General features: G+C 31.0%; 1 protein-coding gene across 1 annotated transcript in view; it reads right to left on the bottom strand.

Annotated features, from left to right (window-relative positions):
* LOC136980147 (bicaudal D-related protein homolog) overlaps nucleotides 1-5,557 on the bottom strand; it is a 33,129-nt gene extending 27,572 nt beyond the window's left edge. Inside the window, exon 1 of the mRNA XM_067276189.1 lies at nucleotides 5,080-5,557. Coding sequence (XP_067132290.1) covers nucleotides 5,080-5,346 — 267 coding nt within the window. The 5' untranslated portion in view covers nucleotides 5,347-5,557. The remainder of the gene's footprint in view (nucleotides 1-5,079) is intronic.
* Between the last annotated feature and the right edge of the window lie 9,441 nt (nucleotides 5,558-14,998).

Below are 14,998 nucleotides of genomic sequence, written 5' to 3'. Positions count from 1 at the left end.
TAATCAGCGATGGTTAATTTGTAAATAAACAAAAATTATGAGATAATAATGAAACCAAACCGAATGATTCAATGATACAAGAATGGATGAATCAATAACGAAAGTAGGACAAATCAAACGATGCGTGATCTTAAACTGCGTGTCTATAAGTAATTAATAAGTTAACGTTATTCTATTTTCTGTAATTTGTTTTAAATTAACAACTAGAGCTACGTTTAAATTAAGTTGTCATGTGGAGAAAAAGTTGAAAAAACTGAACAGGACAGAAAACAAGGAAAATTCCATCAATTCTTGTAAGGCAGAGATAAACTTTTTCTTTAATAGAAGCATTAAAGAATAATAATAATAATAATAAGCTTTAAAATTGCCGGAGGGTCATAAAATTAGTTTTATTTCAGAGGAATATAAGAGCTAAATTCATAAAAGGATATATCTTTAAGATCGATCCTATTGATTAGCAGACGTCTTTGCAGATTTTACAAGGCACCAGGTGCTAAAGACCAAGAGAAATCGTTGAACAAACATCATTCATAAGGCAACAGGAAAAGTAAGCCCATTCGACCGTTGTCATCGAATCGTTATAGAAAATTAACACCCGTTAGAATCAACCGCTGAGAACTCGGCATGAATCTTTCCCGAATTCCTCCAGGAGGTCCCCATCTGTCTCACTTTTTCGGATAACATCGCATTCGATTTATGTTCTTCTTTACCCATCTACACGTGTCGCAGATGCAAAACGGGAGAGACCATCTGACGAATTGTCCAATGAAGAATTCTTTGACAAAAAATTATTTTGAATTAAATTATCTTCAGATTTACCACAAAGATCTACAGATGTTTTTTTAACGTTTCGGCAATCATCCGTGGACAATTACACTTCCTGCTTGTCGTCTATAAAATTTGATCGATGGGCAAAACTCTTAAAAATTTCATTTATTGAATTGAAAAGGGGATAAAGTCGATAAAGATATTTAAAAAGAAACTGAACTTTCTATAATTAGCAATCGAATTTACAATGCAAAAGCTCTTCCCGTTACAGTCATAAAAAAAAATCTTCTGTTTTTAAAATTTGCAAGGTTCAGAGATCAAGATCATTAATATGGTCAAGCTTCTAAGATTTTTATTAACTTCTATCAATGTATTGTGCTCACGAGGAAGTCGTGGTTCTTAATTTAATTTTTATAGTTACGGTTCCTTTTTTTTAATATTAAAAAACAGCGCATAACTCTTATAATGAAAGGCTACGGAGAGGTATAAAAATTGTTGTACTAAATATCTGTTCTTTTTATTTATTTTTTAATCGTTGCACCAAGTTGGCTTCGTGTTTGACTGCACAATTGTGTCAAACATGTCATCGCGTATGGAACAATATAAGACAATTGGACTTTCTTATATTGTTGCATTACTTGTCTCGTTGAATAAACTAGACTTGTATATATATATATATATATATATAAATTATCTCCTCTGCAATGACGATTTACTGAGGATTTAAACAGATAAAATAAAATGATTCACTTATAACTGAGTCATCATCTCGATTCGATAAATATGATAATTACGACAATTGGAAAATACCTAAATCCGATTTGATCCAAATTTAACGATGCCAAATGATTCTTTAGTTCAAAAATATAGCGGAAACATAAACATACCGGTGATTATTAATGGGGAAAGAATGTCGTCGTCATTTCTAAAATTGCCAAATTTGCATACAAGTAATGTTAGTTACAACATTTAAAGTAACTTGAACGATGAGAATTACAAATACAAAACAAGGATGTTTGTTCTTGAGATTGTATGACTTGTACGATTCATTTTTTCTGAAGTTCTCTTCAGAAAATCTGTATGTGATATAAAATTTTACGACTTTATACGCTATATCGTTATGTACTAGTCTACTATAATTCATACTGTAACGACCTGTTATCGCAAAATGAACTCATGCTTAATCTAATCATTAATTGTTAGACAATAGACAAATTAATTCATATTTTATATAAACTTTTCGAAATTTGACAGGGATTTCCAACCATATTATGCATCTATCGAGGTAGATGACTTCCTTGATACATGACACATTTGGATATGATGTGATTACTCTAAACTTATCATTATCATATTGGGACACCCTGATTAGTAATGCATTTTTTTAATGTTTTGTATAGAAGCGAAACTAATCGTATAGATTATATGCAAATTTTCTTTTGTTTAGAGTATATTTGAACAATTTTTCGTCTTGTTTGCCATACTTTTCATTAATAAACTTATCTGATTGTTGTTACTAGTGCTACCTGTTTAACGCATGGTTTCGTTAAACAGGAAATGACGCCATACAAATCTCGTATGAGAAAAAGTTTCTTCATATGTTGATTAATTTTGTAGTAAAGAATTGTTTGATCCGCTTTCATAATAACCTTTCTTCTATAGATCAACGTTCTTCATCCATTACCATAAGTAAACCATAGAAAGACGATAAGATCTAATAATCAGCGAAGCGCCAGCTTCAATAGAAAGTAGTTCACAAATTATTCATGTTAAACTGTCAAGTACAATTTATATTTTTAATCAAATTAATTACTGAAATTGCTCGAAGTCATTTGATTAATATGACTTGAGACTTGGTATACGTATGAATTTGCCTCGTATCTAACGTGACTATTCAGTTATTTACGGTACTTAATAAAAATAATTTCAAGTTTTTAACAATATAATAATGTACCAAAGTTATTAACGAACTTAACTTAAGATAAATAATAAAATTGCAGAGAATTTCTCATATTTTACCGGTTATTTTTAACTTATAATTACGACTCTACTGGATGCTTTACAATAGAAACTTTACGTGCTTATGTACTGGATTTTTCTGACATCACGTCATAGTGAAAGACGGTATTCGAATGTTAAATTACTAACCATATTCTATGCTATATTATGACAAAATTACGTGTTAAAGCAATAAATTTTTATTTACACTTCAAAAACACTAAAAAGCTGCAATTTAAACACTTAATCTGTGTTTAAATTTATATATAACACTAGAAAACTGTGTGAGTTTGAATAGTAAATCTTTCAACACATAGAAAATTTGCATATTTAAGCACTAAATTAAAAAAAAAAAAAAAAACACACTACAAAACTCACTCGTCTTAACAGAGTTATATTGTTTTATACACAAGCTACACACTGAACTAGAAAATTTATGTGTTCAAACACTATAAAAACACTAGTATTTTATATTTTTAACGTTAAAAAACACGGAAAAGAGAAAGTCATTGTGCATTTATTACAGAAACAAACCACAATTTTTAATATTTGCAACACATGATTAAAAATTCGGATAAAAATATATTAAATAAAGATTTAAATATTAGATATTAACACAATTATTATTAAATATATTTACTAAAAATTCAATTATTTTATTTTCTAATTTTTCAAGAAAAATTTGTAAACTTAAAACGTATAAATAGACTAAAAAATAATGTTGTAACTTTATCAATTTTTATCTAATTCATACAACGATAACACAGTATAAAATTACACAAGAGGAGGGTTTTGTAAAGGTTCAAAATATATAAAATATTTTAAAATATATATAATAATAATAATAAAAATAAAATTAATTTTCGCACTATCCTTCAATGTCACAACTTGTAACAACTCCGATTTTAGCGGTTTAGTAACAAAAAAAGGGGGGAGAGACAATTAACTTTTACAGACCAACAATCGATAATTTGTGAAGGTCGTCTCAGTAATATTCTGCGAAACGGCTCCGTACTTATATATATTTTAACGTAGATCGATTTAAAACGACGTTGGAAACTATAGAAAAACACTGTCGTGTCATCCCTAAACACTTTTAACGCCAGCGATTATGAGGGGGTCATTGAATAATTTGGACCTTTGCCACTTGAATTTCTTTTGTTTTTTTTTATAGGGTTTCAATAATCCGGATTTTAGAAGATCGTATCTTACGTTTATCTATTCAAATTTCTACTACGAGAAAATATTCTATCGGGAGGCGATTTAAAGTGTATTAGCCTTCCAGGTAAAATTACCCTCTACCTACTTCACATTAGAGGTACCGCAGGGATTCTCAATTATTACGTCACGCAGATAGCTTCTTTACTAAACAAGGCGCTGTATTTAAGAGTCATCATAACTTTTAAATTCGTTATGAAACACGCAAACGTCTCGATAACGTTTACGTTCATTTGTAATTGTGTAAAAGGACATACACGTAATAATTCTAGAGGTACAGTTACAATTAAAAGCCAAATAACAGATGTTACAGTTACATCTCTCTTAATTCTTATAGCGCTGTAGTTATAAGATTTAGAAGAATTTTATTAAATTACGTGTATTTAAGTTATATCTCGCCCATTTTTTTTTTCCTTACTTCAAACCCGATCTATCGATTTTTCTTTAATCGAATATCCATATTTATGCAAAATTGTATGGATTTTTTTTTTATGTACATGCTGATATTCAAATTATGGGATATTAGAAGGGACGATCAACCGAATAAATCATTAAGAAAAAATTCTACGTAGCGGTAATTTTTGTTAACGATCAAACAACCGTAAAGATATTTGGAAGTATCCCTACAAAAAGGGGGGAAAAACTTGTTTGGGATAAACAAAACTTTCATCGTTTTCCACGGTAAACATTTTATTAAGGTAATTTAACTAAATTATTAAGTAAAATATATTATTTACGACTCAACAGAACTTTTATAGACCTATTTAGGTTGTTTTCTATGAGGTATTCCAGACTAAATTGTCAAGAAATAATATAACTTAAAAATGTGCATTTTTTAAAGGGAATCTTAACTTAATCAGTGTAATTTAAGGGCATAAGTGTGGAATCCGTTTCTCTGTTCTTCACGGTAAAAAAATAAATTGACTTTTGTACTCGAGAAAAGTTTTGTAAACATAAATATAGGCCTATATCATTTTTTTAAAGGTGTATAATTGAGTTTTACGGGACTTAACGCAGTCAAACGTCACAAGTGTAATTTAGAGTGCATAACGGTAAAATATAAGATTTTTTAACTATATAAAATTAAGAATTTACCTCTAATTTATGGGAGTATTCTTCGGAAAGTCTCTCGTTGGCCCGACTGAGATCGTCATTTCTTTCTAAAAGAGCTTTACCAAGTTCAGCGGCGAGTATGAGATCGTTTTCTTTTTGGGCCAATTGAACGTAAACGTCTTCGCTATCGGCAGAAGAACCGTTAAAACCACTTCTCTCTTCCATCTCCGTTAAATATTCTTCAAGATCACTGTAAAGATTCGTTCTGTTTGTAGAAGTTGGCTGCATCTCCAGGCGGCAAGCGCACATTTTAACATATCAGCGGTAATGGGGGAGAGAAAAGTTCCGTTTTAGGTCCTAAAGTTTCTATTTTACGTTAAGTGAGTAATCCCTAAACATAATTATCCGTCAAATATGATAACTTATCGTAATAGAAACTGCATAAGGCACGGAAGTTGCGAGTAGAACGTGAAAGAGTCGCAGCACCGTTGCACACGTCAGTCCGCCGCTTCCATCACTGCGTTGACTATTGTAAACACCAACACACGATAGCTCCAACGAGCGCCGAAAGGGATTACAGGTAAACCCTCGATTACCGCGCCACAATACTAAAGTTTTCGGCGAGTAAACTATAAATTTTTTAAAATATTATCATAGGAAATAAAATTTTTAAATATTTTGACATAATTTTTGATGTTTTTTAAATTAAATTTCTAGTTTTATAAATTTTTAAATTAGTCTTTGAATACGGAATCTCCAGGTGGAGCTCTTCGGTGATGTACCAATGAGACGAGGATGGGTGTGACGTAAGCGGAGATTAAGGCGCAGCGCCATCGTCTTCGTGTTAACATGTGGTGGTCACGTGTAAGCGCTATTTTCGAATTGGTTTGTAATTTTTTTTTCTTTTCTTTTCTTTTATTACAGGTAAATGATTCAACAGTTATTTGTATTTGTGTGTTAAGGTTATAAATAATTATGAAATTTGAAGTAATTTTCTAATTTAATGTAAATTTTTGGTAGAAATAGTTTGTCTTAATTGATAATTTCGAAATGTAATCAATTTCAAAATTTTGAAAAGGTTTGGTGGATTCTTATTGGATGATTTGAATTTAAAGTTATGGAATCTTGATTTAAATTAACATTTAATAGATTTTTACATAAAATGGTGAATGCAATTTATTCCGGTTGTGGTTGTGATATTTACTCAATTATGTAATAAGAATGTAATCTTCAAATATTTTTTTTTTGTTTATAAAATTCATACAGTTTTGTTTAAAATAAACATTTCAAAGATAAACAATGTAAAAATCACTTTACATTATATACATATTAAAATTCTTAAAATTTGTCTTTGTAACAAATTATTATTTCTAATAAGGTTAATGTTACCTTAGGTGCCAAGATGGCGGCTCGTCTCTGATTCCAGCAAGGAAACAGTGGGATGCACGTTCTAACCTAACCTAATCTAACCTAACCTATTCTAATAATTTGGTTGCTAATAATTATGGTAATGTATTAGAATAGGTTAGGTTAGAACGTGCGTCTCACTGTTTCCTTGCTGGAATCAGAGACCAGCCGCCATCTTGGCACCTAAGGTAACATTAACCATAATGGCTTAAAAGCAGAATTACATTTTATCTTGAAATACTGTGTAATAAGATATGCAACTTTTTCAATATTTATTGCATATTAATATTATAAAATAAATGTGTGTTTTCTCTTAATCTTTCCAATAAATATTCATAAAAGTATGTGCATACTGAACATACAAACATATGCATGCATACATGATACAAACACAGATATATGCTACTTATAAACCTGCTCATCACTGGATGAATTTACAAATGATTGTTATAATATGGCTGATTATTATTATAATTTTGTAAATTTGAATCAATATTTTATAAATCATAAATTGAATTTGACTACTTAAGCAGAATGTAATGTTTTTACTTTAGAATTACTGTATTTTGTTTAGAACCAAACAGCTATTTAAAGTGATTTTTAAAAAAAAGTTGTAAATTGTCCCTTACTGGATATTAAAGTTTGATCTATAATCAATATTTCTGCAAAATATAAATATCTAAAATTAATTACTTAAGTTAAAAGATGGGGATAACAGATTGTATGATCTCTGATTGCCAATGCTATATTATTGATGCAAAATAATTATTTTGAAAACTTTTGCACTAAATATGAAAATTACCTTTGCATTGAAACTATGCTAATGTATCCACGCTGCAAAATAATGTAGGCAGAATTAGAAAAAAAGCAATCGACATCATCAGATTGACCTAATAAGTAATTATCTACGAGCGTCAGAGAATGACTATCCAAATAAGAATGCTACTAAAGCGGACGTCGCTATTTGTTTCGTTAAGAATAATATGACATTCTAATTAAACTGCAATGATATAATTAATATATAGAAGTATTTTTTAATCATATTTTTTCTTATAATTCAGATTTAAAAAACAATTTATTTTATGTTAATTTAAACATTGGTATGTTTACGGATATATCAATGATTAAATTTTAAAATTTTGAATCTAGATTTTGTTAGGATATAAATTGAAGCAAATGTATTTCTAAGACTTTAAAACTTGACCTCAATTAATTTTGAAACAAAAAGTTAAACTTCATCATGATGAAGATATTTCATTATTGTATGTTGTAAAATATTTAAATGAACTTTAAGGTTATGTAATTTTATTTTAATTTCAAGTTATTAAAGTATAAAATTTGCAAATAAGTTTTAATGTGAGACAGTGGTGCAGCAAACATAACTGGCACCCCTCTCCCCCCTCCAGAAACACATATAGTTTGTCTTGGAGACCATTTGGGTGCCCCTCTGCGAGTGGCACCCGGTGCATGATACACCCACTTGCTACGCCACTGATGTGAGATCAGAATCCTTTTTGTCTTTTTTTAAAAATCTTCATATTATGTTTTTGACATCGAATTTGGGTATTCTATACAAAGTTAATATTCTTCACTTGTGTGGTTTCTTAATTTGGTATAGAAAAGTTTGGTATTATAGTGAAATAAAACAGTTTTGAATTATTAGTTTACTATAGAAACCTGTGTTAAAAACAGATCTTCCAAGTTTTGTAAAGATTATTACTTGACTTGGATGATATCAATGCAAATATCATGAAAAGATATATTCTTAAGAAATAGACATGTAGCAAAATATGTATATTTAACAGTGATTTAACAAGTATTGTTTGCTTTATTAATAGGCAAGAAGTATGTGGATGATTGATAGGTATGTAAACAATAATATATTTCATATTTAAATACCACAATAAGAATGTATCAAGTCATCTTTAATTTTTATATCTGTATGACCTCCAATTATATAATGGTTTTCTGCTTTTTGTTGCTCTATCCAGTTTAAAAAAGGAATCATATCAGGAAAAGAGGAGAAAGAATTCAAACTACTGATCCCAAAAAGAATTGACAAAAAAACTATTTGTAGATATAAATTCTAAGAGGATTGTATTTTTGCATAAGAGTGATGAAAAGAGGGATTCTTAAGAGTTTGTTAGCATGGATGTTATCTGTTAGAACAGGAAGTTTTTCCTTGCTGGAGAATAATGGTACATTACTACATTATTATTGAAAGATAAATTTAAACAAACTCAAGAGGATAGTGAAATTCGAACAAAATCTTTCAATATTAAGTATTTGTTAACAAACCAATCTTCTTTAAAGTCCACTTTGTTTTTTTAGCAGTTTAGGGAAGAAACCCTTTTGAATTGTAACAAGTAAAACGCAAAGTCATTTTTGGGACGAGACCATCTCGGAGAGCATGAGCAATGCATGAGCAAATCTCGCACTCGTGCCTGTTTGTAGAAACAGTCTCGGCATTTCGTATTTTCTTTTGACCCGGTTCTCGGTCCCCTGACTACCTACAAGTCTGGTTTATTTTATGTGCACGTGATTTGGGCACCAAATACTCTGTGCCAAATTGCAACTCCTGACATGTACTCCTTCATACCTCTAAGGTGTGCAGCTGCAATTTTAGACATGAGACATAGTGTTGTCAAAAATTGTGAAAGTTTGTACATTTATGTGTATTGTGTAATAAATTTATATAACTGACTGAATTAACTTTTAAATGTGTTTTTGAACCAGTAGCTTTCAGAGAAATCCAGAGTTTATCTATTAGTAATATGATACTTACTTTGAGGAAAGCTACTGTTATAATTGAAACATAATTAGAAATAATTATCGAACCTTGTAAAAAATATTAGACATTAAAAAAGGAAAACTCAGAAATGGAAAAAGGAATTTCGCGAGAAAAAAATTGTCGTAGGAAATATGTGAATGAGAAGTGACCAAAATGTTAAGAATGAATCTCTTCAGTGAAATTATCTGTTTTATTCGAAATGGTTAAAAATTAATTTTTTTATACAGTAGAACTTCAGTTATCTGAGGTAATGTGGACCAATGCTACCTTGGATAACAAAACTCAAAACAGTTATTTCAGATTATGATTATAAGATTTACATTTGGTGCATAAACATTGATAAATATCACACACAGCCAATCAGAATTTCATCCACGACACGTGATATGTATTCTGTCAATCATATAAGTGTCGTACGTGAAATTCTGATTGGCTATGTGTGATATTTATTGATGCTTACTGCACTGTGCCGGCACGTCACTGTTGTGTGTAAATCGACCCTTAAGCCTCTTTTTATGCCTTACTGAATTTAATTGATGTAAAAATTATTGTTTTTATATACATTTATTATTCAGCTAATTTACAGTATATATAATAGTTTTAAGAATAAAAGTGTGTATTATTATAGTTTCATCTTAATATGAATGATTTGTCTCATATTGAAGTTAAATCATAAAAGTTAACATAACTAAAACAAATTATAGTATTTTGTAATCATTTTAAACGTTTGTGAATTATAACATATTTAAATGTAGTTTCTATGCAATTAAATTTAAATGTTTTTCTGAACTCAAAAACTTCAAATCTTTTAGAAAAGTTCTGAGTTCAGAAAGTTATGATAATTTTGAATAGTATTTTTTGTTCCAATTTAATGTAATTTTCAGTTTTTCTCATATTCAATGTAAGTTTGATTAAACTATTTTCAGAAAAATAGTATAAATAATAGAAACAAACATTAAAATGCATCATATAATGGTAAATGATATAAGGATATAGTAAGGTATATTTACATATATTGTATACACTTATGGAAGTGTATACAATATATGTGTTCCAACACTCAGTGCAAAAAAAGTTATGCACTGAGTGTTGGAATCAAATAAAGTTTTATTACTGCAAATGCAATCATGATAGTAATAAATGATTACAATATCACAAGAAAGAGAGAGTTTTTTGTAGAACAACAGTATAATTTAAAGAAACCTGTAGTATCTGTAGGGTCCACATTGCATATATCTATGAGGGCAGTTTTTTTTTCAACCTCCAATGGTTCATAAAACAAAGACAACTGTAAATAACAAAACGAATTTATTACCAAAAGTTAGGTACAAACATGGTTACTTTTTGACATAATCACCGTGAAGATAGACAAATGCCTCAATCTTCACGGTGATTTATTTCAAAAAGTAACCATGTTTGTACCTAACTTTTGGTAATAAATTAGTTTTGTTACAAGGTGCATTCAAGATGTAAGATCTCCTTTTTTTTTTTCTAGGGAAAGAGAACAGGTAGCAACATGTGGTTTTTTTTAAAGAAGCAGACACTGTTTGTGGTTGCATAACAGAGTGTAGCACCGCATGGCGCATGGAACTTTAGCAGCAGCAGTTTGAGTGAGAGGTATTTTTGATACTTAAAGTGGCAATGTTTTCATAACAAGAACAATGTGTAATCATTTGTTTTCTGCACTTGTATGAAGTGACACCCACTGAAATTCATTGTCAGTTGAGTGACACATGTGATGGTGTCATGGATGTGAAAAATGTGCGTTTGTAGGTGCAACAGTTCAAAGAAGGGCGACGACAAACCAAAACATCCATGCCTGAGCACCAGTCAGTCTGACGTGATTGCACGCATGTAGCAACTTGTTCCATGTGCAATTATGTTGTCATCATGAATTACATCCAGCATTGCGAGAAAAACAGCTGGAAAAGGCTGCACATGTACTCTTCCATCAAGACAATGCTCCAGCTCATCAGGCAATGTTAACACAGGAGTTTCTTCATGAAAACAACTTTGAAGTGGTTTCTCATGCTCCCTACTCACCTGACCTTGCTCCTAGCAATTTTGTCTTTTTCCAACGATGAAGGACACACTCTGCAGTGGCATATTTTCCAGTTGTGCTGCCCTAGCGTCAGCAATTTTCCAGTGGTCAAAACAGTCCCTCTAAAGAAGTGTTTGCAGTGGCCATGATGTCATGGCATCGATGTTGTGAAAAATGTATGTTTGCATGGAAATTATGTTGAGAAGTGACACACAAACAAATTGAAACTTCTAAGTATTTTGTCAGAAAAAAATGGGGGACCTTAGAACTTGAATGCACCACATGTTTACACTTGTCTTTGTTTTATGGTCCATTGGAGTTGAAAAAAAAAAATTGTTTACGTAGACCCCTCTTTCCTAGATATGTGCAATGATATGGTTGGACTGGAGGTATATAAGCACTGTATTCTCTCTGGTGACAGCTTTGTCCTTATAGATTGCAACTGTTGCTCCAGATCCCTCATTTCTAGATGCCTGAAACTGGTGTCCCATTTGGTCCCTCAATTGTCACTAAAACTGGACACCAGGCAGACCATGGAAGTGTGATAATGCAAAACATTCCCAGGAAATCCTATCTATATGTGGCTGAACATTATCTAGTGAAAAATGGCTATTTGCAGCCCTTGTATGAAAAGCTACACATCAATGCAGGATTTCCTGAGCATACAATTCTGTCATCAGTGCCCTACACATCACTAATAGAGGTGACCAACTATCATGCAAAGTGATTCCCAGACCAGCATGCCAGTGTGCTGCTCAACACTAACATGGTAGTCATTTGTTTCTAAACAGAACTAGAATTTATTACTAAAGATGATACATTGTCTTTTTTTTTTAACTCTCTGCCCTGTGGACACAAAGGGCCTTTCTTTTAGTAGCCCATTATGGGTTTGGTCAGACCCACAATGGGTGGCTGGGTGGTGAAGAACAGGATGCAATATATCCAGATGGCCACCCCTGAAAAATTCCTGGGGATTCATTGACACGTCCAGATTTGAACCTGGGTTCTCCAGAGCAGTAGGCTGCTACTTTGATCTTGACTACTAAGGACTGGCAATTATGGCCAGTCCTTAGTAGTCCATTCTTCTTTGTCATGACATCACTGCAAACAATGTTAATAATGTTGGGGTGCTAATGGAATGATGCATAGCAGTTGTTATTCATATGAATTTGTCAGGGAGAAACATTGTTCTGTAGTGAGATTTTCTAGTGTGGTGTTCACTTGACACCACATAATTTATTTGTTCAAACTGAAAATGTAGGTTATCAAAGTATTTTTAGATTAGATTAGAATGCTCACAATAATATATAAACCTGCAATATTGGTATTCCATTTTGTATTTTATTATTATTAGTATATAAGTAATTTTTCAAAAAATGCATAGACAGACAAGAAATTTTATATCTATATTCTTGTTATTGCATTCATAAATTTCCTTTATTTGCTGTTTTTATATCATCTTGTGTCAGTTGTTAAATTTCCCACATTCCAGATGGAAGATATTGAAGCAAATTCTATTATCATTTTAAGATGTAGAGGTTACTCACCATTAGCATTTGTTTGCTTGCTGTTACACAAACAAATTAATCCTTACTTAAACAGTATTATTGCAGGATAAAGCGATAACTGTATTTGTCAACATCATTTTATAAACTTGGGTATATCTGGAATATCTGTTAGGTGTGAACATACTGCTTCATTCTTTCATTAAAAACACTAGAGCACTTCATTGGAAATTCAGTGTTTTAGCAAAAAGCCAGTTTTCTGGATAAAATTATTTGACTGACCCCTATTACTGTACATGTTTATCAAAATGCACCGGGAAATACTTTATCTATTAGATTCGTTATTGGGCAAAGTTATATGAGCTAGTGTTAGATAGGAAAGTTCCATTTGTACAGATTATTGTATCATGTGATTCCACAAATAAATTATACTAGTGCTGAGTGCTACTAGATCTCTCCAAATTTAACTTCCCAGTTTAAAAATACACGAACAAGTCTCTCTGCGTAATTTACATACAAATGTATAACTTCTTGTCCTAAATTTGTGTGTTTTAATATGAATTTTTGTATAAAAGGGGCAATTGCTTCATTAAATTTTCAAAAGGCAAAAAAAAAAGACAATTTATTTTAATTAAAAAGAAATGAAATAAAATCATTGTCACATTCAGGTAAAAAATATAACTTGTGTGTATTTTGTTCTTCAGTTTTTGCTGTTTAAAAATAGCATACTAAATTATTACAACACGTTTCTAATAAAATATCAAATAATCAATAAAGGTTAATTACATATATTAATATTCCTGTAATGGTTGGCAGGTCTGCAGGGGAAGGTTATTCACAGTATATGTATGATAGTTTGTCTCAAAACACCAGAGCTCCACATATCTGTCAGCAAAACTTAACTAGAAAAGAATATAAAACATATAGGGATAATTACATAGAGGAGGACATATTTAGGAGGTCCCATTCGTTACAAGGACCATAGAGGTCGGGGCCAAGAAGACAAAAATAAATGCATTAAAAATGACTTTTTTTAAAACTGAGTAGGGACAAAGAAATTTTTCAAGAAGAGTTATTATTCCATTATGGTTGTTAAAATTTTAATAATGGCATCGTGGGTACAAAGAGGATCCAAAACTGATTAGTCCTGGATCTCTTAAGGCTTCGTGTTGTATCACAGGTAGCGTAAGTGTTATCTATATATTCGGCAAACACGTCATTGTTTAAGTACTTTTGAGGCTCTCGGCCCAATTTTTTACAGACATACAGGTGCAGATATAGAAGAAAATATTAATGAGTAGAGAGATGAGACCCCCTATAATCGGGTCTGCCCCTGCATCAATGTATGCGAAATATTTTTGATTTAAAAAAGATTAAGCACAATGAGCAATTATTTATTGTGATAAGGGCACAATGCCAAGCTACAATTTTTAATCTATTTAATTTAAAATATATGCTCTCCACCTCAAATTAGTAGTGGCTTGCCCCTGTACATCATACTTTTCCTTTAATAATAATCATGCTGGTCATCTATCTAGCTTCTTTCAGGGAAAATTTTTGAAATAATGTGACTTCAGGTTTCATCAGAAGTTCGCATATAGTTAATTGGGGCCTCCTGTCCCTAAGGTTTCCATATCTGGTCTCGTCTGCCATATATCTAACTTCGTTCTTGAGATTAAGGAAAGATAGACGGACGACAATAGGAATTTAGTCTACAATTTTCTCAAGTTGCAGCCCAATTAGAAATAAAAATATTCTCTCTATTATACTAAAATTTAAAGAATATTTCTTCTAATGAGTGAGAATCCCCAAGAAATTACCGACAGAACTACATTATTTTCACATACAATTTAATCTTTGTCCATCTGTATGATTTTTAATATCGTAAAAAATACCCGAAATATTTTTTATTACTATTTGTTTTTAAAAATGTCCTTTCTAAATTTTGGATAAATTATATATTTTTCATTCATTGAAAATAATACAGCAACACATTAGGCACAACTGGGAGCTTCTTCATAAAAAAAAAAAGCAATTGTTTGTGAGGAAAGGTTTTAATCTGTTTTATTTTTGCAACTATATAACTAGTTATCTTTCAATATTACATTCATAATATAAAAACTAGTGGCATTTGAAACATTGTTCTATCCCATAGATGTGACCTATTGAAGGTAACCATCACTTGTACGCAGGCATAACGACTGACAGTTTAGTTAT

This window comes from Centruroides vittatus, unplaced genomic scaffold (assembly GCF_030686945.1).
Source record: "Centruroides vittatus isolate TY-2023 unplaced genomic scaffold, ASM3068694v2 contig_680, whole genome shotgun sequence".
In the NCBI taxonomy this organism is placed as follows: domain Eukaryota; kingdom Metazoa; phylum Arthropoda; class Arachnida; order Scorpiones; family Buthidae; genus Centruroides; species Centruroides vittatus.
This window is presented reverse-complemented; position numbering and strand designations above follow the sequence as displayed.